The following is a 22,546-nucleotide window of genomic DNA, read 5'->3' as shown; positions in this document are numbered from 1 at the left end:
GATAGTAGATAAGGTAGAACACAGGAACCCTGTGAACACGGCAAAGGCAAGGCAAAACAAATCAAGGCACGACAAAGGCGAAACCAAACCCTAAAAAATACGGTAAGGTAAAGCAAGACAAATCAAGGTAAGGCAAGGCAAAGACAAGCCAAGGTCAAAGGCAAAGCAAAGGCAAAAGGCACATCCACATCAACAGCAACGAAAATGACCACATCAGCGAAAGCGAAGCAAGCAAAGGCAACGTTAACGGCAGTAAGCGTTAACGGCAATATCAACAACAGCAGTAGCGGCAAAGGCAACAGCAACGGAAAATGACAACCACAAATTCTTCCATATCAACTTTAGCTAATTCATGCAAACACAACCCTCTTTTCACTCCACCTCTCACCATGAAGAGAAGAGGTCGTCAGAGTCAAGAAATAAGCAACATCTTCATCGGAATACGTCAAGGTAATGAGGATACGTCAATAAACATATCCTTCTCACTCCCTCCCCCTCATCTTCCTGAATAGAAGAGGAGGAGAGCACTTAAATTGCAAGGAGAACGCAAGCACGTGACACAAGAAAACCTAGGCTATGATACCATGTCAAACAAAGTAGGGCAAATATTCAGTTATGCTCATATATGCTCATGTTTCCTTATATTATAATTCTTCTTCAATATGAAGGTATTTATAGAGAAGTACAACTCTATATAAAATAAGAAACAAATTCAAATTACAATAGAAAATAAATTTAAATTACAATAGGAAATAAATTTAAATTATAATAGGACTAGATAAATGGGTAAGAAATCAAAATCCTAACATAGTAAGGAACCAAAATCCTAACTAAGTAAGGACTCGCCAACATGGTACGTACTTGAAAAAAATTCAGTCATGAGGGCCAAGAGGAATTTGATATATGGCGGAATTATATGGTACTCAGATGCGCTTATCAATGGATGTTTAGTTTGAATGGAAAAATACTTAGATGCTCTTGGACACAATACTTGAACTTAGCATAATATTTATGTATATTTAAAAAAAATTAACATTAATATGTATATATGAGTTTCTACAAATTGGAGGACCTCTCAATTCGGGGACCCTAGGTGGGCCTTACCTGCTTGTGCCCAGGGTCTACATTTGTCCTTGCTGCCCTAGTTTAACAATTTAATCATTAATTTGATAATTTACAGATTCATGTGCAACACAGGAGGGGAAATAGACATATATATAGTCAATTTCATCAAGCAAGCAGACCACAATTCCGTTTTCAATTCCATGTCCTTTTTTATAGGCAAAATCATTTTCATTTTTTGTCTTTTGTATCTTTGTCTAACATACGTGTTCTTTGTTTCACATATCTTTTCTTCTATTAAAAAGGAGGAGGGGGAGAGAGAGAGAGAGGGGTTGGATACTTTACTATGGTATGTGAAAACAAAGTAGGGCAAATATTCACTTATGCTCATATATGCTCATACTTGCTCATATTATTATTCTTCTCCAATATGGAGGTATTTATAAAGAAGTACAGCCCTAAATAAAATAAGAAATAAATCCAAATTACAATAGAAAATAAATATAAATTACAATAGGAAATAAATATAAATTATAATAGGACTAAATAAATGGGTAAGAAATCAAAATCCTAACATAGTAAGGAACCAAAATTCTAACTAAGTAAGGACTCGCCAACATGGTACGTACTTGAAAAAAATTCAGTCATGAGGGCCAAGAGGAATTTGATATATGGCGGAATTATATGGTACTCAGATGCGCTTATCAATGGAAGTTTAGTTTGAATGGAAAAATACTCAGATGCTCTCGGACACAATACTTGGACTTAACGTAATATTTATATACATTTAAAAAAAATTAACATAAATATGTATATATGAGTTTCTACAAATTGGAGGACTTCTCAATTTGAGGACCCTAGGTGGGCTTTACCTGCTTGTGCCCAGGGTCTACCCTGGTCCTTGCTGCCCTGGTTTAACAATTTAACCATTAATTTGATAATTTACAGATTCATGTGCAACACGGGAGGGGAAACAGACATATATATAGTCGATTTCTTCAAGCAAGCGAAACACAATTTCGTTTTCAATTCCATGCCCTTTTTTATAGGCAAAATCATTCACTTTTTGTCCCTGGTATCTTTGTCTCACATACTGTTCTTTGTTTAACATATCTTTTCTTCTATTAAAAATGAGGGAGGGAAAGAGAGGAGGGTTGGATAATATTATTATACAAATTTTTTCCTATACGGACGTCGAAACATTATTATCACGCGGACGACATGTATTTTCTACTACTTCCTGCTTTCCTCCTTGCTTATACACACACGCATGCATGCACACACATACACACTCCCCTTCCATTAAGGGATTGAGGGATCCCTCAAATAATCCTTTAGGGTCCCCCCTTCCTCGCGCTTCCTTCCTCTCTTCCTCTCTCTCTCTCTCACCCTAAATTTTAAGAAGTTATTTTATTTGAGGGATTGATAAGCAGCGGGAAACAGGGAAATAAAAGTATAGAAAATAAAAGAGATATACGGACATTTAGAAGTTGAGGAGTTTAAAAATATATTCTGTCTTCTCTTTAGGGCAATAATCTAAAAATTACTTCGGTTTTATTTTCTAAATAAAAGAATATCAAGTAGACTATAATAAAGAATATCAAGTAGACATGTCTGCGTGCATGTGACCCTGTGAGGGATCGGTATCAGAAAATGAAAGGGTTAGTAAGCAATTATGAAATTATATTTAAAGCAATCTCGTCAATCGCGAGCAACAGGAAGTCTTTCGTCCACGGATAATACAAACAAAAACATTTAACTTGATCAGCGAGGAAAAAGAAAAGAAAAAAAGAAAAAAAGTTTACTCATAAATCTTTTTTTTCTTTTTTAAATACAAGTGATATTTTAAATTATATGGGAAGATTTCTCACGCACACGACTATGATTGCATGAGATTCGAACTTGCGAGTTTAGGTTCTTTTTCACTAGGCTACCCATTGACTTGACTCATAAATCTATAAATTGATGCAATTGTGCAATGCATAAGACACCAGTACTTTTAACAGTTTCTATTGCATCTGCCTACCCTTGTTTTCTCTCTCCTTTAATTGACTAGAATCTGCTTTCTCTTGTTCTTCTACTACCAGTTAGAGCTTCACGCTATTACAAATACTGTCTCTCTCTGCTCTCAAGGTACAATTTGTCAATTGGTTCCCTTCTCTCCTTCCCAAGCCCAACTATAGGGTGCGGTATTTTTTCAGTATTTTATTTTAAATATTTTTTGTGAGTATGTCGTTGTTAGTCATCGGTGTTGTGAATTTTGTTTTTTGTTAGTGAAATTACAATTTAGAAAATTTAAAATATTTACTCTCTCTTCCATATTTTAAATATTAGTACGTAGAGAAGATTATTGCATTAGGAGAGTTATGAATTAGATTCTCTTATTTGATTCTATGCCATTGCAACTTGCTTCAGACTTTCAGGACAGTACATATATAGTTGGGCCGGTCATCATCATGGCTATTGAAACGGAACGCAGTGCAGATCGGACTTGTATTGTAAGAGAAGATACCTTATTAGAAGCGTTGAAAAAGAAGATGATCAGAAGAAACCCTGGCCCTGCTATATCACCCTTGCCTCTCGCAAGCTGCATCTTCAAAGTTCCCGAAGCTCTCCGGAGACATAATCCAAAGGCATATGAGCCTCACGTCGTCTCAATCGGACCCTTCCATCGACGATGCGATCATGAAAAACTCCAGCGCGTGGAAACTGTGAAGCAGTGGTATTTAGATACCCTTCTCGACCGCGTGCATATAAGCTCACAAGAATTCATCCAGCGCATTAAGGATGAAACGGAGAATGGCATCGTTGAGTTTGAGAAACGGGCCCGTTCTTCTTATGCAGAACCACTTGATCACCTTGAAGAGAAAGAGTTCATGGAAATGATGATACTTGATGGTTGCTTCGTAATACACCTACTTTGGAAATTTACCCATGGGGAATATGATGACCCCATATTGAAGATGGATTGCATGTTCCAATTTGTATGTCATGATCTTTTGCTATTAGAAAATCAGCTTCCTTGGTTTGTTCTCAGCACTTTATATAGCGTTACCTTGGGCAAATTCTACAGTGGACCCCCGTTCAGTAGAGTCCTGTGCGAGGCCTTCAGCTCACAAATCTCTTTGGAGAAATATTTCAACTCCTATGTACAATCTCCTCTGAAGAAAAAAGAAGAGTCTAATGAAAAGTCTGCTTTGCACATACTTGATCTAATCAGATTTTTCATTGTTTTGGAATTCGAACCAAAGGAAGATACAGAGAAACGAGAGCCTGAAGAAGAGTTAGAATCGGATATTCCTCCAGCCACTGGTCTCTCAGAAGCAGGCGTCAGATTTAAAAAGGGCGACTCGGCTGATAATCTACTGAACATCAAATTTGTTAACCCGGATTTAATAATTCCAGAACTAGCAATTGCAGAGTTGACCGAACCATTATTAAGGAACCTCATCGCCTTTGAGCAGTGCTATCATGGTCGTTCTCATCGAATAACATCTTACGCCGTTTTCATGGATAAACTCATCAGTTCCAATAAGGATATAAAGCTTCTTACTGAGGAAAAAATCTTAGCTAACTGGCTCAACGTTGAAGATGGTTCTAAGTTCTTTAACAGCTTTTACATTGACACCACAGTCAAAGATTTCCAGTATCACAAACTCTGCGTTGAAGTGAATAAATATTACCATGTTAAATGGAACAGGTACTTCGAACAATTTAAGCGCGACCACTGTAGTTCCCCATGGAAAGCTTTTGCTTTTGCCGTAGCGATTTTAATTCTGCTTCTACAAATATTGCAGTTCATCTTTCGTTTTGTGCTTAATTAATAAGTTGAGAGTTGTTAAGAGTGTTTAATTAATAAGCTGAGAGAGTTTAAGAGTTTGTTTAATTAAAAGCTGAGAGAGTTGTTATAACCTTCTGTATATATATTGTAAGAGAAGAGAGATATATAATCTCAATCAATGTAATAATCTTATCTATCTAAGCAATAATACAAGAGGGATCTTCCTTCATATTTTCTCTCTTCTTTCTTTTTCTTTTTTTTCTTTTTTTTTTCTTTTTTCTCTTCTACTATGGGATTATTATGTTAACTTGGTATATCATGAACCATTTGGGCAGACGCTGGCATCTCTGCCCTTCTCTTCTGCTTCCCTCTCTGAAATATATGAAATCAAATTTGAGAAATTCGATTTCACAATCAAGAACAGTGACATCTCTGAAATCATCTCAAGATTCAAGAACACAAAATCCATAGAGTTTGTATCCCAAGAACACTCATACTTCTCAAATCACTGCTCAGATCTTATTCTTCTCTTTTCTTTCTCTGCGATATTCAACATATTGTCCCAGTTCTTGGTTTCTGTGAGCAACGTTCACTTCTTGGCGCAAAATTTGTGGCAATATTGCAATCCCCAATTTCTTGTTTGATTTTATTTGAGAGGGGCACTTTTGTGCAGTTTTTGTCTGATTTTTAGGTATTCATTCAAAAATTATCTATTCAAAAAATACTTGAACTGAAAATCATTTAAACACTCAATTAGAATATCTGAAAGTTAGGAATGGGCCAACGGGGTCTAGCTCAATGAAAAAAAGCTTTGACTTGCAAACTAGTTGCCTCAGGTTTGAATTACTGTTGCACCTTGGTATTGTGTGTGAAAAATCAACATCTACCTTGTAAACTTGAGATCTTTTCCACTGAGCTAGACCCATTGACAAATGTGGTTAGAAAGCAATTAGATCGAGAGCTTTTAGTGTAGACATATGATATCAACCTTTTTATTTAATTTTTTGAGAAATTATCAACTATTTTAATAAGTTAAAAATATAGATTTAAGGCTTATTATCACAAAACATCCCTAAGGTTTACGAAATTATCATATTGAATCATTAATGTTTTTTTGTGTCACTTATGGTTCTCGAGGTTAGTATGTGCAATCACAAATGGTCTCTGACGTTAGGTTCTGTCAAAAACTCTGTTAGTTTGCTGACGTGGCATACATATATATCACAAAACATCTCTGATGTTTACACACTTATCACAAATGGTTGCTACGAAAAATTTTTTAAAAATTTAAAATTCATAAAATTTTGGTTTTCTTTTTAAAATTATTTATAAATGAAAAAAACATTTATAAAAGGATTTTAATCTTGAGGACCATTTATGAACACCTTTAGTTTTTTTTCATTTTTAAATTTTATGAATTTTAAATTATTTTTTATAAACTTCATTAATTTGTTGATGTGGCATATATATGGAGCTCATACAATAATATAGTGGCACATGTATTTAAAATTTAATATATATTTTAAAGTAGTTATAATTCATAAAATTGAGCCGTTTGAAACAATTTTTATTTTCTTTAATACTGGGCTTTGCTTAGCCCAAATACCCCTAGCTGGATTTAGGTTGGGCCCCAAATTCTTGGGTTGAACCAACTGTGAGTGAGCAGTCCAAACCCGTCAAAGAAAATCCGATTAATCCCAGGCGTAGGTCAACACCGTTGACGAAATGCCATTTCGCCATTAGCAGCGAGACTGAAACGAAAGAAACACAAAGCGGAAAGACCCATCTGATTTGCTCGGATTTTAGCATTCTCCGCCCCAAAATCGAAGGCTTTTGAAGAACCCCTCTCACAATGTCCACCGGATTGGTGTCCCAGGTGAAGGAAGTGAGCCAATCAGCGATTGCCACGCTTCGGCCATGGGGGGAGCTCCTGGAGCCGACCGCACTCAGCCTCCCCTCCAATCTCTCTGAGGTCACGACCCGACTGGCCCAGAACTTGACCCATTTCCGCTCTAACTACACCTTGGTCCTCTTGATCGTGCTCTTCCTCAGCCTCATATACCACCCGGTCTCCATCATCGTCTTCTTGATCATCTTTGCTGCGTGGCTCGTTCTCTACTTCTCACGTGACCAGCCCCTCGAGGTCTTTGGCTTTATTGTCGGAGACCGGGTTGTTATGGTTATGCTTGGGTTGGTTACGGTGTTGGCTCTGGTCTTGACCCATGTGTGGCTCAACGTCGTCGTTTCAGTGGTGATTGGGGTGGCTTTGGTTTCCTTGCACGCGGTGTTTAGGGGCACGGAGGACCTTGTTATGGATGACCAAGAATCGCCTTATGGCGCTCTGCTACCGGATGATCAAGACCCAAGTGGGAATTATACCATTATGTGACTGTTTCCATGGTGTTCTCGAGCTTTTATGAGGTGGGTTGGTTTTGAATTTTTTTTTTCCTTTCTGGGGTTTTGTTGAATTTTGGGGAAGTTTTGAACTTTTGGTGGAAATTGTTACGTATGATGCATTGTGTTCTTAAGCTGGTTAAGGTTGTGTCTTCACTTTTGGAAGTGTTAGTTAATGAGAAACTGAAACTCAATTGGGTTTTTATTCGAGTTTATTAATGATTTAGTCATACAATGGGTTTTGTATGATGACAAGCATTACCATTGGATTGATTGTGCTTCTAAATACTTGTTTACAACAGGGAGTTTAGAATTTTAATAGATTACTTCATTGGTATCTGTGATATTCATCTGTTTTTGTTTTTGGTACTAAATTCATTTGAGAATGTCCTTATAAAATTATTTATTCAACTGTATCAAATGTCATTTGCCTCCCTGAATGCCCTGTTGCATAAAAAGTGAATGTTGCTGTTATGCTAGCATAGCTGCAAATATCTTTTTAGCTAAGCATAATGTTTAGCATGATGATACCTGAAAACTGTGTACCACTGGCATATAAATCATGTAGAGAATATGTAGATTTGTTGTGGTCTTCACAGTAATCATACTGCATTGATAGTTTTTTTATTGTGTCAAAACAGTCGGAGCTTTGTTTGTTAAGCTGAATATTTACCCATATATAGACGATTTATGTTTGAATAATTGACAAACATATGATCTTTCTATCAACAATCTTTTCTGGACGAGCAAAAAGAAAAAAATCTTTTGAGGCAGAACTGAACCTATTTCAGGATTATGTATTTCACGTCCAAACTACCATATATAACTCTTTTTCATGTACTTAGTTCAAATCTCAGTTTGCTACATACTGCTGAAGTTCCTATATAACATGTAAACATTTTGGTGGTGCAATAGCAAGAACTCATACCAGCTTTTTTGTGGCTATTACTTGGTTATACCTGTTAGTTCTAGTAACTGTAGTTTGAATTGATCAGTGCCGTACCTGACTGATGAAAAATTGCATATATTCCTATTTCCCTTTCAGTTCTGAGTTCCAAAAGAAGAGCATAAAATTACTTCTTATGAACATGACATTGTTTTTTTTGCTCTCCATGTGTAAGTTGGATTATCTATTCTCTGTGCATTTGTTTCCAATTGAACAAAATAGAATGTAGTTTTCCAAGATGGTTGTAATGAATGTTAGTATGGTTGGCATCACTTTCTGACCATATTGCTGCAAGTGCCTAATAATAGTATGGTTTGGCTTTTTCCTTTTCAGTTGGATTGTTCAGCAATCTCTGGTATAAATTAACACTCTCCTAAAAAGAAAGAAATGGACATGCTTTCCTATAATTTCTTGTTACGATACTTGATGTCATATGTAGAAACTAGCAGATGTTTGATAATCTGATGCCTTTCTACAATATAAGGTTTTTTTCTTTTGAATCCTTTCGCAACTTTGAGTTGGGGAATTAGAGTTTCTTTCTCTCTCATGAAATGGATCTTGTATATTTTCTTCTCCTTTAGTGTGTGCTGGCCATTGGTCAAAGAGAGAAACGTTGCAGTACCACTGCAGTTGAGAAATGATTTGTCTATGCCATATGCTTTATGTAATATGAGCACATACATGGGACAGTGTTATGAATAACTTCTTGTTAGAATATAATTATTGAAATTCTCTATCAGGACTTGGTCAGGGATTGGATTTAGCTGAGTTTTCTTTTGCATATGACTTCTTATGTGTATTGGATGCGTACACAACTGCCCTGGGAATGTTCTGACTTGATCATTTGGTGATGCATGATTAGTAGTGATTACCATGGTGAATTTGTTTCCAGACATCCATGTAGAAATAGGTGTTAAGCTCCTCCTGCACATCTTTAATTGGAGAGAAAAAAAGTTGTTTCCTGCCATAAATCAGTAATGGTTGTTTCCTGAGTTTGATCTTATCTATGCCAGGCGAAATCAGTTTCTAACTTATGCCATTAGATGATTACATCTTTAATGTTTGATTTTTAGGATGACCCTAGAAAATACGGCCTCGAGCGTGGAATTATAAGAAATTTGTTATCTTCTTGTTTTTATTTGTTAGTTGAAAGTAAGAAGACTATTTCAAGGATTGGTTTCCGTGAATTGGCAATTAGGCTAATGCTTTTTTGCTTGTTTACATTGCAGACGGTAGCATTTCTTCGTTCTTCAGTCAGGTACCTAGATTACAGCCTCCCGGGGGGTATGCCTCTAACCAACACATCCACTTCGCTCCCAGCTCCATTGTAATTGTTGTTCAGCTTTTCTTCTTAGTTCAAATAATGTTTTTTAGTGCTTTTAATAGAGAAACTTGTATATACCATTGTTTTCTCATGGTAAATGTCGAGCAAAATGGGAAATGGGTAAGAAATGGGTCACTGTGTCAGTTCATGCCATTTTGGAATAACATTGGAACCTTGCAAATTGTAAAACTGCAGTTTTTGTAGTAATCATGTATGCAGTGCTAATTCATTTTCATCAGTGATTGTGAGCCGTCAGATACTGAAGCAAAATTGAGCCACTTATCAGTTTCTGTCCATGGGATGAGGCTGCCCAATCGTAACGTTCATGGAAAATTCACGTTTCCTTTCCCATGCCCCCCAATCGCATTATGGCACTGATTCAAAGTAGAATTGAGGTTCCAATTAAGGGTTGAGAGGAAGTCATACCATTCCTTTGATTTTGAAATTGTCAGAAAGAAAGAAAACCAATGTTTTATGTTTAATCGGATTAACAAAACTGAAAAGCTCCAAGAATTATATTGGTTTTGTGTTTTATTTTGTTATATTTATAACTTAAACTAGCATCTCTTTTCAAAATCTGTGGTTTTGCTGTGAGAAAATTCTACAAAACGAGAAAACCTGCTAGAGTATGAACTATGAAGTACCGGGTACATCACACTGCATGCAAAGCAGTATATGCATATAATGCATGCAGGGATGAAAAGGAAAAACAAATGAAATGTTCAGTGCAGATGCATGCTGAGAACAAACAGTGAAGGCAGCTGAGACTGCCTCGACTGCGTCCCTTTTAACGGGAATTGCGACCATAAGGACAGCCAAAACAGGTCTACCGGAGCTGCATTTTTCGACCGTACGTGAGGGCCATTACATATTCCTTTGCTGAGCTTCCTGGGGAGGTCTGTATTATTTGTGATGCTGGTGTTGTCCGTAACCACAGGTCCACCAAGTTCTGCAGTAGCAATGTAGGAATTACCGGCTTACCTAGCAATGAGATCTCCACCTGTTGTATTAAGCATCAAATGATTTATTTCAAGTCCGGCCAACTTACTAGGCATATTAATGGGTACAATGGAAAAATGAAATGGGAAAGAATTGATAAATATATTAATTGAAAAGGGACATAGATAACGTTACCTCATCCTCGCTAGTAAGTTCCAGCTTTTTTACCAGATACCTTTTTATGAAAGAAACAGGTAAATTGCCATCCCTATGGAATTTGGAAAAACAAAATCGAAATGAATGTCTGTGCTTCCAAGAAACTAAAATTAGAAATTACACTAAGCATTGCCAGACAATTTTAAGAGATCATTTTAAAAAGTTATCATCACTAGACAGTGTCTTATTTTGAATAAATAGCAAGGCAACAGAAGGCAAGCAAAAACAAGCACATACACTGACCATACAGAAAAATAATAAACTTCTATTTTAACCCATGAACTTAAATGTAGCACAACCTCTGCATAATCTACAATGTGACTTTTATTTAACTATAAGGAATGTAGCACAATTTTTCATGTTCAGTATTGAAAGGCTTACTAAGAAGAAAGAAAGAGCACTGCTCCCAGTAAAAAAATTGGAATAATAGACGAACGACGGAGGTGGTATAGTATTAACATTGGAATAAAAGGTTCTTTTTAGCTTCTGAAAATATGTGGCATGTGTGTCAAAACCAAAAAATTTCCCAAATACTATCAGTTATTGCAGTAACAAAAGGGAACAGTGGAAGAAAAAAAAATTCCTTTGTGATACCAGAGCAGCATTTTAAAGGTCATGAGAAGTTGATAGAAACCTTGTTATATGAGCAAGCATGTTATAGACATGTTAATCAAATCAGTGTGAATTATTAAATACTGAGACAAGAATACTCTGGACATGGTGCAGACTTAAAATCTAGTCGTTTATAAGATATGATCTGTGTCTATTAACTTCCACCAAGACTGAAAGATCCTTGGTGCTGGGAAACATGACATTGAACTATGTGATTTCATTTCCAAAACCAAAATGGGCAGGAACAAGCAAAAAAGAATATAACAATATAGAAGAGCATGAGGTTAGTGAAACTTACTTGACTCTCAAGTAGCATGAGGGTATCTGTGGCAAGGGCGCATAGCCGTCCCTGCAACCATGAATTACAAAATTGTAAAACCAGTATATGAAGAGGGAAAAAATAACAATCAAGTTCAGTTCTGTTATGTCAAGGGAAAAAAATCTCACTGGTGATTGGAAGCAATTAAAGAGAACCAAATTGGCTTAAATCTTCTTTCGCATTTATTATTTGCATCAATGACATACTGTGCTGAAATATTGAGTCCCTGGGATGCAGCTGGTTTTCTTTTTCGGCCACGTTGTGCTTTCCTAAATGTCACTGAACCTGATGGTGCAGGATTAGATTCATTTTCATTGCCATGGACTTTGGATATGTTATCATGTTCCGGAATGGCCTTAATCTCACGTGTTTCTTTGTTGACGTTATCAGGCAACACTGATTCGGCAGCAGGAAGTTGCACAGGAAGCTTGTCAGCACTTGTATTGCTTGCACCTTCCACCGGGCGGTTTAATGGTTTCCACAAATTAGCTTTCCCATCCCCTGGTTGAGCATTGTCCTCCACACCCTTGTTAACCATGTGTTGCTTGGATGATCCCTCAATAGAATTCTGCATCAAAATGATGATTCAACATATTTTAAAAAATTAAATGAAGAAGTAAATGCTAGATCAATTTTTTTTCCTTTTCTTGCAAAATAGTTATTATTGTAATATCAAAATAATAAGCACAGATAAACCAAAGCTTAGCCCTCTTTCACCTGTCTGGTGTATACTGCATCTTTCTTTGGAGTCCCTGATGAGTTAAGTCTCTCCAGGAAATCTTCCTCTTTCTTCTCAGGCTCCTGAATGGAAAGAGACTCTTGTAGAGTAAAACTCCTTCTTGTAGGATACCTTCTTCTTCCACTCATATCAGAGCTGGACGATGCTTGAGGTGTACTCATCACCAATGAAGACAGATACCTCTCCTTTCTTTTGGCTGGAAATGTTACTGAGGACACAGAAGGTGCCTTAACCTGTTCTCTTTCAGAAGGAAAGAGCTTTGGCGTTATATCTTGCATATTGCGGTCTGCAGGTGCCTTAAACTCTTTTGTTTCAGAAGGGAAGGTCTTTTCCTTTATATCTTGCACATTGTGGTCTGCAGCTGCGTTGACCTTTTTTCTGTCAGAAGGGAAGAGCTTGGCCCTTATATCTTCCCAATTGTTGTCGGCCCTGTAGACAGGAAGGAAAAAAAACAAGCATAAAACAAGCATGGATCTCTGCTCTAGTCATATTATCAATTCTCAAAATTGTGTCTCTCTCAAGTGGATAAGATATAGATTGAGCCATGGCCTCAAGAATAATCAACGATATCTTGCAGTAAATACACAGGCTCACATTTGATCAAGATTCAAAGATTGCTGATATTTACAATTGCTAGTGTATGTTAGGCCATCAAGAAATTTCAATAGAAGAGAAAAGAAAATTTCCAAAGACAACTATATATTTGGTCACCAGTTGAGGTAACAATGGAAAATGGAACAAGTAAGAAACATTCACACATTAGGAAAATGTCTTGTAAAGTCACTAAAATGGGCTACTGCTAGTTCAGAACTCATATTCCTCATATGCAAAGTATTAACATCTTCTTATCGAGTAAAATTTATCTCATGGAAGATTGAGAAAGATCCCCTGCTACAACTGAAAAAGAAAAAAAAGGGACCCCATGCATTCTGTGAGTAGTCAATGTTTAAACATTTATAAACATAGATTAGATAATCAAATACCTGAGTTTTTCCAGTGGAGAAACCCCTAAATGAGCCTTGCATTTTGGACAGTAATCCACCTCTTCATCTATTATCTTCTTATATATGCACTTCCTGCAAACTGTTCTCAAAACCGAAATAAACGAGTCATATTGATTCATAGAACGAAAATTAACATGGAGCTCATTTGATCTGCTTCCATGTAAGAATGGGGCAAATAAAACATTTAATGCAGATCATATCCGAATACTTGGGTCAAAATTAGAAAGAAACCAACAGGTTGTGAGAATGGGGCACATAAAACATTAACGCAGATCACATCCATACACTTGAGTCAAAATTAGAAAGAAACCAACAGATTAGAGGAGGAATGAGTAAAAAAAACATGGAGAATTAAGTAAAATTTCTGACAATCAAAGCCCTTAAAAGGAGAAACAAACATTGGAGGCATGCATGCTACCTACATGAACTTGCCAAGTCCTCTAAGAATGCGGGTAAATCTTTAAAGTCCTATTCACAATTACAGTCCCGCAAAGCATAGTGGCTCTGCAGTTCTTCCATATTACCTAATAATACTATCAACATGTATATGACTCACAGTGATTCAAAAATAGCTTTTTCTTAAAGAACAATCAAACCTATAAACCCAGAGCCATTGTGCCAACAAGATCACAATTTTCCAGGATTTTCTAGGAAAGTTAATGACTTGGCACATATATAGTATGTACCAAAAGAACCCATGTCAAGAAAAGGAACACAACACATGAAATCAGATCCAAAAAGACATAGAATTGTATCAACATGAAAAGCAAAACACAGAGTGAGAGAGAGAGGTACTGACAGGTATGAAGGCATTCGGATATGGTTGTGGCCTCGCTGAAGAGTTTATTGCAGAGTGGACATGTCATGCAAGCTTCGAGTTTTGCTCTCTCTCTCTTCACCACCTGGCTACTCATCATTGGCATTGGACACTGACACAGAGCAGAGAGAGAGACTCAAAACAACATACAGAGACAGAGTTGTATTCTTTTATTTTTATAATTCACGTACCAACAACAACATCATCACATGGTGCATGTCACCTTCAATATTCTGGACGAGAAATTAAACAACTAGAATTGAATCACCAAGAAATCGAGCATCCAAACAAAACCCAATACGGGGTTTCTGATTCTATGCCTTGATGATAGCTATTGGGTCGTGTTTGGTGGGCGAGAAAAAACAGAGAAAAAAAAAAGAGAGGGAGGGAAGGGGAGAGTGTGTTTGTTGTGTGGAGGGAGGGTGGGATTTGGAGGTATTCGAAGAGAAAAGGGTCTTGTTCGATTTGGACAATGGACAATGGGATTGGTGTTGAATTGATGATCTGTTCGAGGCTCAATAGCTAAAATCTCACCTCCAAAAACATAAAAACAAACCCATAACAAGCATGAAAAAAAAAAACTACAACTACGTGTATTGTTGTTGTTACGAAGGCTAACTAGTTCAAAGAAACAGACACATATAGACATTGTGTTCAGGTACGCCCATGGTGTTTAGGGGGTTAAACTGCACCTTCCCTCAGCCCACAAGTTTTTCTTTTCTTTTTGGTGTGGTTTTGGGGTGTGCGTGTGTCTACGTAAAGGGTTTATTTCAATTTCAATTTCAAATTAATTCTTACCCAAACCAAAAATCCAAAAAGGGGTTGTATTTTTCTTTTTTCTTGGGTAAGTTTGCACTTTAAACCCTTTTTAAGTTTCCCCCTTTTTTCTTGTATTTTTCTCTTTTGCTATGTGATTTCCAGCGTACGTTAGCGAGGGCCATGTGGAAATCATGTGTTGGTGCTGTGGATTTTTTGCCATGCCCTAAAAATATGTTTGGGTTTTCATGTAGACTTGAAGAAGATAATACTCATGCGTTGTGGATGTGGATGTGGATGTGGATGTGTTAGTTGAAATTGGATAAGAGAGAGTCAAAGACTCAAAGTTTTGTGTGAACTTTGAGAATCACGACCGACCTTGTCCTTAATGCAAAGCACTTTCTTATTCATTAGTGGATTGGAATTGCATGAGGCAATTATATAAGACAAAACAAAAATAATCAAGTAGCGGCGTGAGACGATGAATGAGTGAGATTCTTTGGGGAAAAAATAAAAATAAATTCTGCGTTCTTAAATTCACCACCAAAGAACACACCAATCCAATCCAACTTGCAAAATCTATGTCCAGAAACTGCCCTTCATGACAAAAATGCTAGGAAAGGATGATTTGTTATTCCATAACTCAAACAAATGACATAAACAACATATAAGAGTATGGAAGTGTGATTTGTGCATAAGATTGTGGGAGAGAATAATGGAAAGTAGGGTTTTTTTCAGTGCAAGTAATCGTCTAAACTACAGGGGGAGGGGGAGTTTCTTGTATACACACTACCATAGTGCCATAAGGGTTCGAATATGAGACTATTAATATGCAAGTCAATGTCATTTTTAATGGGCTAGACCCCGTTGACAGTAGAGTTTTAAGAAAGGGTGGGTTAGAATTTTATGTTTGGAGTGAATACGAAGAGTATGTTTTACACTTTTCTTTTTCTCTTTTGTCCTCCTTGGTAAGTTTGTTATTTTTGCAAGTAGAAGCATTCGTCATACCTTCTACTTGGCCATGAGGTTCAATATAATTATAAAATAATAAAGAAAAGTGAGAGGAGCAAAGTGATATTATTTGGTTCCAATTGGGTCAATTTCATAGCAGGAAGATGAACAAAGGGGAGACAAGAAAAGGAGGGCTTTACAGATTGACGGATGATTAAAATGAAAAGCAAAGAGGGTAACTTTGGTATTTACCTAATCATACATTTTGTGCTGTTTGATTAGCTACTTATTTACCTCATTAGAAAAAGGAAAAAGAGACAAATTTATTAGGATGCAAAACTGGGACGGTTATAAATTGTAAATGTAGCCAAGCCATGCAAGCGTTTTGGTTATACGCAGACAGTTGTGCCTCCAAGTGGCAGCTCAGTGAGTCATATTTGTCAGCCTCTGGTTTAAGGCTGAGGACCTGAATGACCTCACCTCACCAACCATGAAGAAAGAACAATTTCTGTGTGTTGGATTATTTGTATATTTTTATTTTTATTTTCGAAAAAGAAGAATTATGTGGTACCAAAACAAAAATTTGGGGCTGATACAAAAAGCAAAAAGGTTTTTTATTTTTATTTTTAATAGGATTAGGTGCAATGATCCAACAATTGGGTATGAAACTATGCTTATCTTTCTCTAGTCTGACTAACAATAAGGGAGTATAATCAATGGAGATTTTGTAGTAACATCAAATTTGTTTAGTGTTTATATCGATGAGGGAAATTTTTGTTGTGCACATCAATTACATCAACGGAATTCAAAAAAACAATTTCTCAGCAGAAAAGAAAAAAGGAAGAAGAGAAATGTGTTTTCTTTCTTTTATTCTTGAAAATCTCTTGTTTTCCTTATCAGAAATCATCTTCGCAACCAAATAATATAATGCAGACCTTGAATGCGAAAGTTAACAAGAAAGAGATCATGGAGGACGTGCACATCTAATTCATGATCTTCCCCCATCTCTGCTTAATTTCTTACACTTTACACATACCTACAAACATGAGGAGGAAGAGATAGAATACCTGAATTTGAATCGATTTCTTTCTCGTCTTTCTTTAGTCTTCACATCTTCATACGATCTACACTCCTCCTATCTCTCTCCTTTCAGTCGCTTTCCTTTCAGGATTTTCTTTCTTGTGGTCTAGCGAATGTATATAAGCGCTTTTCTGACTCTAACAAAGTGCTACATTCAGTGACACTACGTGTGACTGCTTTGGTAACTAATAAAGATAGTAATTTAAAAATGGCAATACCTCTTGTTTTTAATCGATTTTGTCAACTAACTCTCATCGCTGTCAATCGACTACGTAGATTTTGTACACGTTATAACTTAAATGAAAAGAAGTGGCGTTATTACTGAAAGAACATCATTTACTAGTCGTTTTGGTGTGTTGATCTTGTACTTGTGTCTATAATGACTTGTTTAGGCCAATGACCATTTCTTCTAGTGGCATCTAGTCTTCATCCTATTGGATGAGGTCTTCTAGTTCAAATTTCATGGCCGATAGTCGTTAAAAGAAAAAAGAATCAATCATGTTATGAAGTAAAGGAGAAGGAATTATAATTGGAATTGGATGAACTACTCCAATACTCATCACAACTCATTCCCTGTAATTAAACATGTCACAAAGGTTTCCAATTTTTGTATTTATCAACAACTCCATCCGTCTTTTAAAAACGCCTAATTACAGTTTTACCCCTCTATTAAATTACCTAAATGAGCAATTTAAATATTAAAAACTTTGTGTTGTGATATTTATTTTCGCAATATTATAAGAGGTTTCATCTCATTGATTAAATCTGAAGAAAAATGGTGGCGGATTGAGTGATATAAGGGTAGACCAAAATCGCCCGAAGTGAACCTGTACTAGAAGATGAATGTTCCAACAACCAGGTTCCAAGAACAAATCACTTACCACAGCATCCAAATCAAGTTGTAATGGAGACAAAGGGGCCACCAAAATACCAGATAACAACCCCACAGTTTCACCCTATCTAACATGAGACCAGAGAAGCCTTCCTCAAACAGGAGCAAAAATGACCAGAAGGGCCAGTGCCTAAGAAATCATTCAAATTATGATTTGCCAATGTGAATGAACATAAATAGTGACTTATTATAAAGAAGAGCTATAAAAGATGCAACCAGGGAAGAAGCTAATATCATAAACACTAGATCAGCAACTACTTGTATTCATTCAATATCAAAACTGAGGGAAACTGAGACAACCGCTTGAACTCTAGTGACAAATATGATATGAAAAGAGACAATGGAAAACGCAAAAAACATTTATAAAAAACGTATGATTCGTACTCAAAAGCATCAACTGTTGGTAAATACAAACTACACACCTTTCTCTCATCAAATATACACAAAAATTTCTTTTCTATGACATCGGTTAATCAAAAAAAGCTATATACAGTGCTCCTCTTCATCAGCCTTGCACTGCCAGGACCTGCAAGTGATCTAAAAATACTTGCAAGCTCAAATCATCAGTAAAAATGATATCTGAGCCATTAGAGTATGTTGAATTTTGGGTAACAGATGGATTCAACTTTGCAAGAAGAAACCTTGCCTGGCTACCATGCTGGTCACATTTAATAAGCCTAGGTGCAGGAACTCGGTCAGCCACCAACTGCTCTGCATCTATTTCCGGGGCTTCCAACAGCTTCCTCAAATTCTCATGGTTTGGGTCCTTGTCATACCCAAGCTTCCTCCATTGAGCAATTTTGGACCCATAATGAATAACCACATGGAAGTATGAATCAAAGAGCAAAATAACATCTGGAGATATGGAGCGGACATCTAGGAGGACAGGAACGGGTGGACCATCGAAGGAATATTGGAAAAGTGTGGGTTGGATCATGATAAGAGAACCCACCACCCCCTCACGATTCAGCATCAGCCGGAAGAAAGCTGTCTCATCCGGACTACAATTAAAGACATCAATAAACTGAGACCTCCTCAAGTAATACATGAATTGAGGAAACAGGGAGAAGTTGGATGTCAAGCGGAAAGAAGATGGATCTTCCTCAGCGTAGTCTCCAAATTTGGAAGCAAATTGGATCAACGTGTCATCCAGCCATCTGATAACATCTCGAGCAAAACAAGTCTCGGCTCGGTGAATAGCAAGTCTGGCTATCACTGAGGCTGCTGCTTCTTGATCAAACCCAGCAGCAATTTCTGGTGAACGGTTCCCAACCCATCTTCTTGCAGCAGTTGTCACCCTTTTCCGGACTCCCATGTTCCCATATCGGTATCGTGTTATGAACTGTATGAAGAATGCCGACCCAGGTTGAACATTCTGCTCATTACTCACTTGGAAGAAAAAAGCAATGCATGTTTTATTGGTGATTGTACCCAACTTCCACACGTAGGTACCACCCTCCCCAATCTCACTGCTACTCACTAAATTGTTGACTTTCCGAAGAGATACACAAGGACCTAGGGCTCCACAGATTTTAACATCTTTAGTGGTCACTATCTCAATAGTAGCATCCAAATACATCTTCAAATACCCCTCTTCGTCATGAGTAAAAATGTGGCGCAAACATTTTCTGAATTGATTTGACGCAAATGATTCACCTAGCATCATGAAACCACCGGAACTCTCAACAGGGGCTTTCAGCTCTGCCACTCCAGCTTGATCAAGAGAACAAGCAAACAAATCGAGAACAATAGATGCATCAGTTAACCTCTGCGACACTTGCCTATAGAAGCTGCAAGATCTACCATAATAAGGTGTGTGACCATTGATGAGGTCTCGGTGAGTTCTGATGGAATTGCCTAGATTTGAATCAACAATAATTCCTGGACCCAAAGTTGCAGGTCCAGAAGTGAAGACCATGATCCTGGAGCCCGTGCTCACAGAGCATCCTTCCAGAAGTCCAACTGCAGCTGATATTGCTACTCCTGTAGACCTTAGTGGGCGATGGCCAGGCTTGCCTAGAAGTGAAGAATGGATCTCTTCAATTGCAGTAGTGATGTTGAACTCACATTCAGATACCGGTACCAAAAAGCCCTGCTTTTGATTAACTGACATCTTTCCGAGTTGCTGGTATGTTGGTCGTTTAATGCCCAGAAATTGTTGGGTCTAAGAGTTCAAAAAAGTGCAACGCATTAAATTCCTATTACACACATGATGAGTTAACATTTCTATAAGCAAACTCAGAAATTCATATTAAGGCACAGGACACTCTATCAGGAAGAATAAAAGCAGAAGTAAGCTGGATCAATTGGCCTAGAAGAAATTTCAACTTCTGACCAAACATGGAGGCCAATGCTTAAAGGGCAGAAGCATTTCTATTTTTTGGGAACATTCAAGAAACTGAACCTGAATGGCAATGAGATTTCTACAGATACCAAAATTGCTGGAAGTAGTACAACTTATTGGTTAAAACTCAACTATTCTCAAGTATTAACTACAGACTACCAAATGGACTGCTTCAAAATTAAACTCCCAATTCTACATACTTCCACAAAACGTTTAAAATCTTCTAAACTACCTAAAGCAACTCATTCATATCCAAGCATTATTACCCCCAATACAAAGCACCTTCATATTGAACCATGCACTGAAAGCTAAAGAAGATAATTAGAAGCACGAGCAATATAACTTCTAATGCACATTTCTACTTTAACACCAATATGCCAAGTGAAGAAGAACCAAGTACCTGATGTGATGAAAGCTCCCGTGCTCCGTGAAACACCACGGCCCTCGAGCACTCCGAAAACCCAAGATCATGAACTCGAACCATTGAATCAAACGTGACCAGACCCACCAAAGCAGTCTCTGGGAGTTGCTCCACAACAAGCAAGAGCTCATTTTTGAGAGCCCCAAGCTCCTCCCCAGACGTACAGGCGTCTACAACGAACACAAACGCCGGTCTGACCCCTCTCGGATCTCCATCCGGCAGAGAAGAGGGCGCCGTCGACACCATAGACGACAACGACAAGGAAGACGAGGACAACCCATTTGCCCAGTTGTGGTTGGGGCCGGAATTCGCAACTGGGTTCGCGGTTTTGGCGTACTCGACTGCGCTGTAAGTCGGGAAAAGCTCTGCGGGGAGATTTGTCTCTCCGATGTTAGAGTAAGAGTGAGGGAAGGAGTTCTTGTGGAGGCAAAACGAGCAGAACCAGATGCGAGACGTGTATTCGACCCGGGCATATGGGTTCAATACGGCGCCGCATTGGCGGCAAGTGACTGGGTCGTAGGGAAGTACTGGGAGCTCAGCTTGTTGCATCAATGGCGTGCACATGATGCTCAAAGGGATCACTAGATCTGTGCTCTCGGTTTTTGAAGCTGGCCATGAGTTCCAGCACCATCGGAGGCCTTCGATTGCCTCCAATTCCACGAAATCCATGGAGAACTCAACGAGGGTTTGATAAAGTTTCAGCCTTTCTGTTTGGTTTCATGGGTTTGCTTGTGGTTAGAGAAACCCTAACCCCAAACTGAGGCAAGGCCAGAGATCCGGCCGGCCACGTTTCTCGTCTGAGTATATTTTAGTTGAGTATGGAGGGTGGTCTTGTTCGTTTTCGTGTGTTTTTTTGTTTGTGTAAATTTCTACAACCTCGTAATAAAGGGGGTATGGCTAATGGGTTATTTCTATTTGTAAAGCGGGTAAATTTCTACCATGATGAAAATGAACAGTAAAGAGGGTAAATTTTTTTGGTTTTTACCTACTGGATGCATTTTGTTAGGATGCAAAAGTGGGACGGTTATAATTGTAAATGTAGGTGTAGCCAAGCCATGCAAGTGTTTTGGTTATATGCAGACCTCCAAGTGGCACCTTAGTGAGTCATATTTGTCAGCCTCTGGTTTAAAAATGAGAACCAGATGACCTCACCTCACCAACCATGAAGAAACAACGATTTCTGTGTGTTGGATTATATGTACAATTCTAATTTTCTTTTTTCTAAAAACAAGAATTATGTGGTATAAAAAGAATTGTATGTTTTTTGTGATAGGAATTAGGTGCAATGATCAAACATTTGGGTATGAAACTGTGACTACGTTTTTCTGATCAAACTAGCAAGAAGGGGGTATATCAATGGAGATTGGAATAACATCAAATTCTGAGTGTTTATATTGGTGAGGGATCATCTTTGCAACCAAAGAATATAATGCAAACCTTCAATGCAAAAGCTAACAAGAAAGGGATCATGGAGGACATGCACATCTACTTCATGATTTTCCCCCATCTTTGCTTAATTTCTTATACATGACACATACCAAGGAGAGGAAGAGATAGAATATGTGAATTTGAATCGATTTCTCGTCTTCTTCTGTCTTCACGTCTTCATGCCATCTACACTCTTTCTATCGTTCTCTTTTTTGGATTTTCTTTCTTGTGGTATGTATATAAGCGTTTTCTGACTCTGACATAGTGTTACATTCAGTGACACTACGTATAACTGTTTTGGTAACTAATAAAGTTATTAATTAAAACCATAGCAATACCTCTGGTTTTTCGTCGATTCTGCTAACTAACTCTCATCGGATAAATTTTTGTATGTTCTAGTACCATCCAATACACATGGGACATATGAAAATATTTTATTTTTAGGTTCTATGTGTATTGGAAAATATTTCCACATGTCTCATGTGTTGGATGGTACACCTAGAACATACAAAAAATTACTC

The 22,546-nt window shown here is 37.5% G+C and overlaps 4 protein-coding genes across 4 annotated transcripts; 2 read left to right on the top strand and 2 right to left on the bottom strand.

Moving 5' to 3' along the window:
• The first annotated feature begins 3,455 nt into the window (after positions 1-3,455).
• LOC148919949 (UPF0481 protein At3g47200-like) lies at positions 3,456-5,072 on the top strand. The gene has a single exon (XM_089046924.1). It carries the CDS (start codon positions 3,456-3,458, stop codon positions 4,884-4,886), a length of 1,431 nt encoding a protein of 476 aa, XP_088903050.1. The 3' UTR covers positions 4,887-5,072.
• A 1,485-nt stretch (positions 5,073-6,557) lies between these two features.
• LOC103323934 (PRA1 family protein D-like) lies at positions 6,558-9,745 on the top strand. The gene is made up of 2 exons (XM_016791824.2): positions 6,558-7,264; positions 9,413-9,745. Exon 1 carries the CDS (start codon positions 6,696-6,698, stop codon positions 7,230-7,232), a length of 537 nt encoding a protein of 178 aa, XP_016647310.2. The 5' UTR covers positions 6,558-6,695; the 3' UTR covers positions 7,233-7,264; positions 9,413-9,745.
• Positions 9,746-10,106: 361 nt separating this feature from the next.
• Positions 10,107-15,113, bottom strand: LOC103323935 (E3 ubiquitin protein ligase DRIP2-like). The gene is made up of 8 exons (XM_008225958.3): positions 14,345-15,113; positions 14,136-14,265; positions 13,316-13,415; positions 12,311-12,761; positions 11,722-12,161; positions 11,573-11,623; positions 10,642-10,714; positions 10,107-10,507 (listed from the first exon to the last, which is right to left on the bottom strand). The coding sequence occupies exons 1-8, from the start codon at positions 14,369-14,371 to the stop codon at positions 10,334-10,336; spliced, it is 1,446 nt and encodes a 481-aa protein (XP_008224180.2). The 5' UTR covers positions 14,372-15,113; the 3' UTR covers positions 10,107-10,333.
• Positions 15,114-18,191: 3,078 nt separating this feature from the next.
• Positions 18,192-21,470, bottom strand: LOC103323936 (Sec23/Sec24 protein transport family protein). The gene is made up of 2 exons (XM_008225960.2): positions 20,577-21,470; positions 18,192-19,996 (listed from the first exon to the last, which is right to left on the bottom strand). The coding sequence occupies exons 1-2, from the start codon at positions 21,264-21,266 to the stop codon at positions 18,338-18,340; spliced, it is 2,349 nt and encodes a 782-aa protein (XP_008224182.1). The 5' UTR covers positions 21,267-21,470; the 3' UTR covers positions 18,192-18,337.
• Positions 21,471-22,546: the final 1,076 nt, after the last annotated feature.

This window comes from Prunus mume, linkage group LG2, assembly GCF_029339155.1.
Source record: "Prunus mume cultivar Tortuosa linkage group LG2, ASM2933915v1, whole genome shotgun sequence".
NCBI classification, from domain to species: Eukaryota; Viridiplantae; Streptophyta; class Magnoliopsida; order Rosales; family Rosaceae; genus Prunus; species Prunus mume.
Note: the sequence above shows the minus strand (reverse complement) of the source record. Positions and strands in the feature narration are given on the sequence as shown.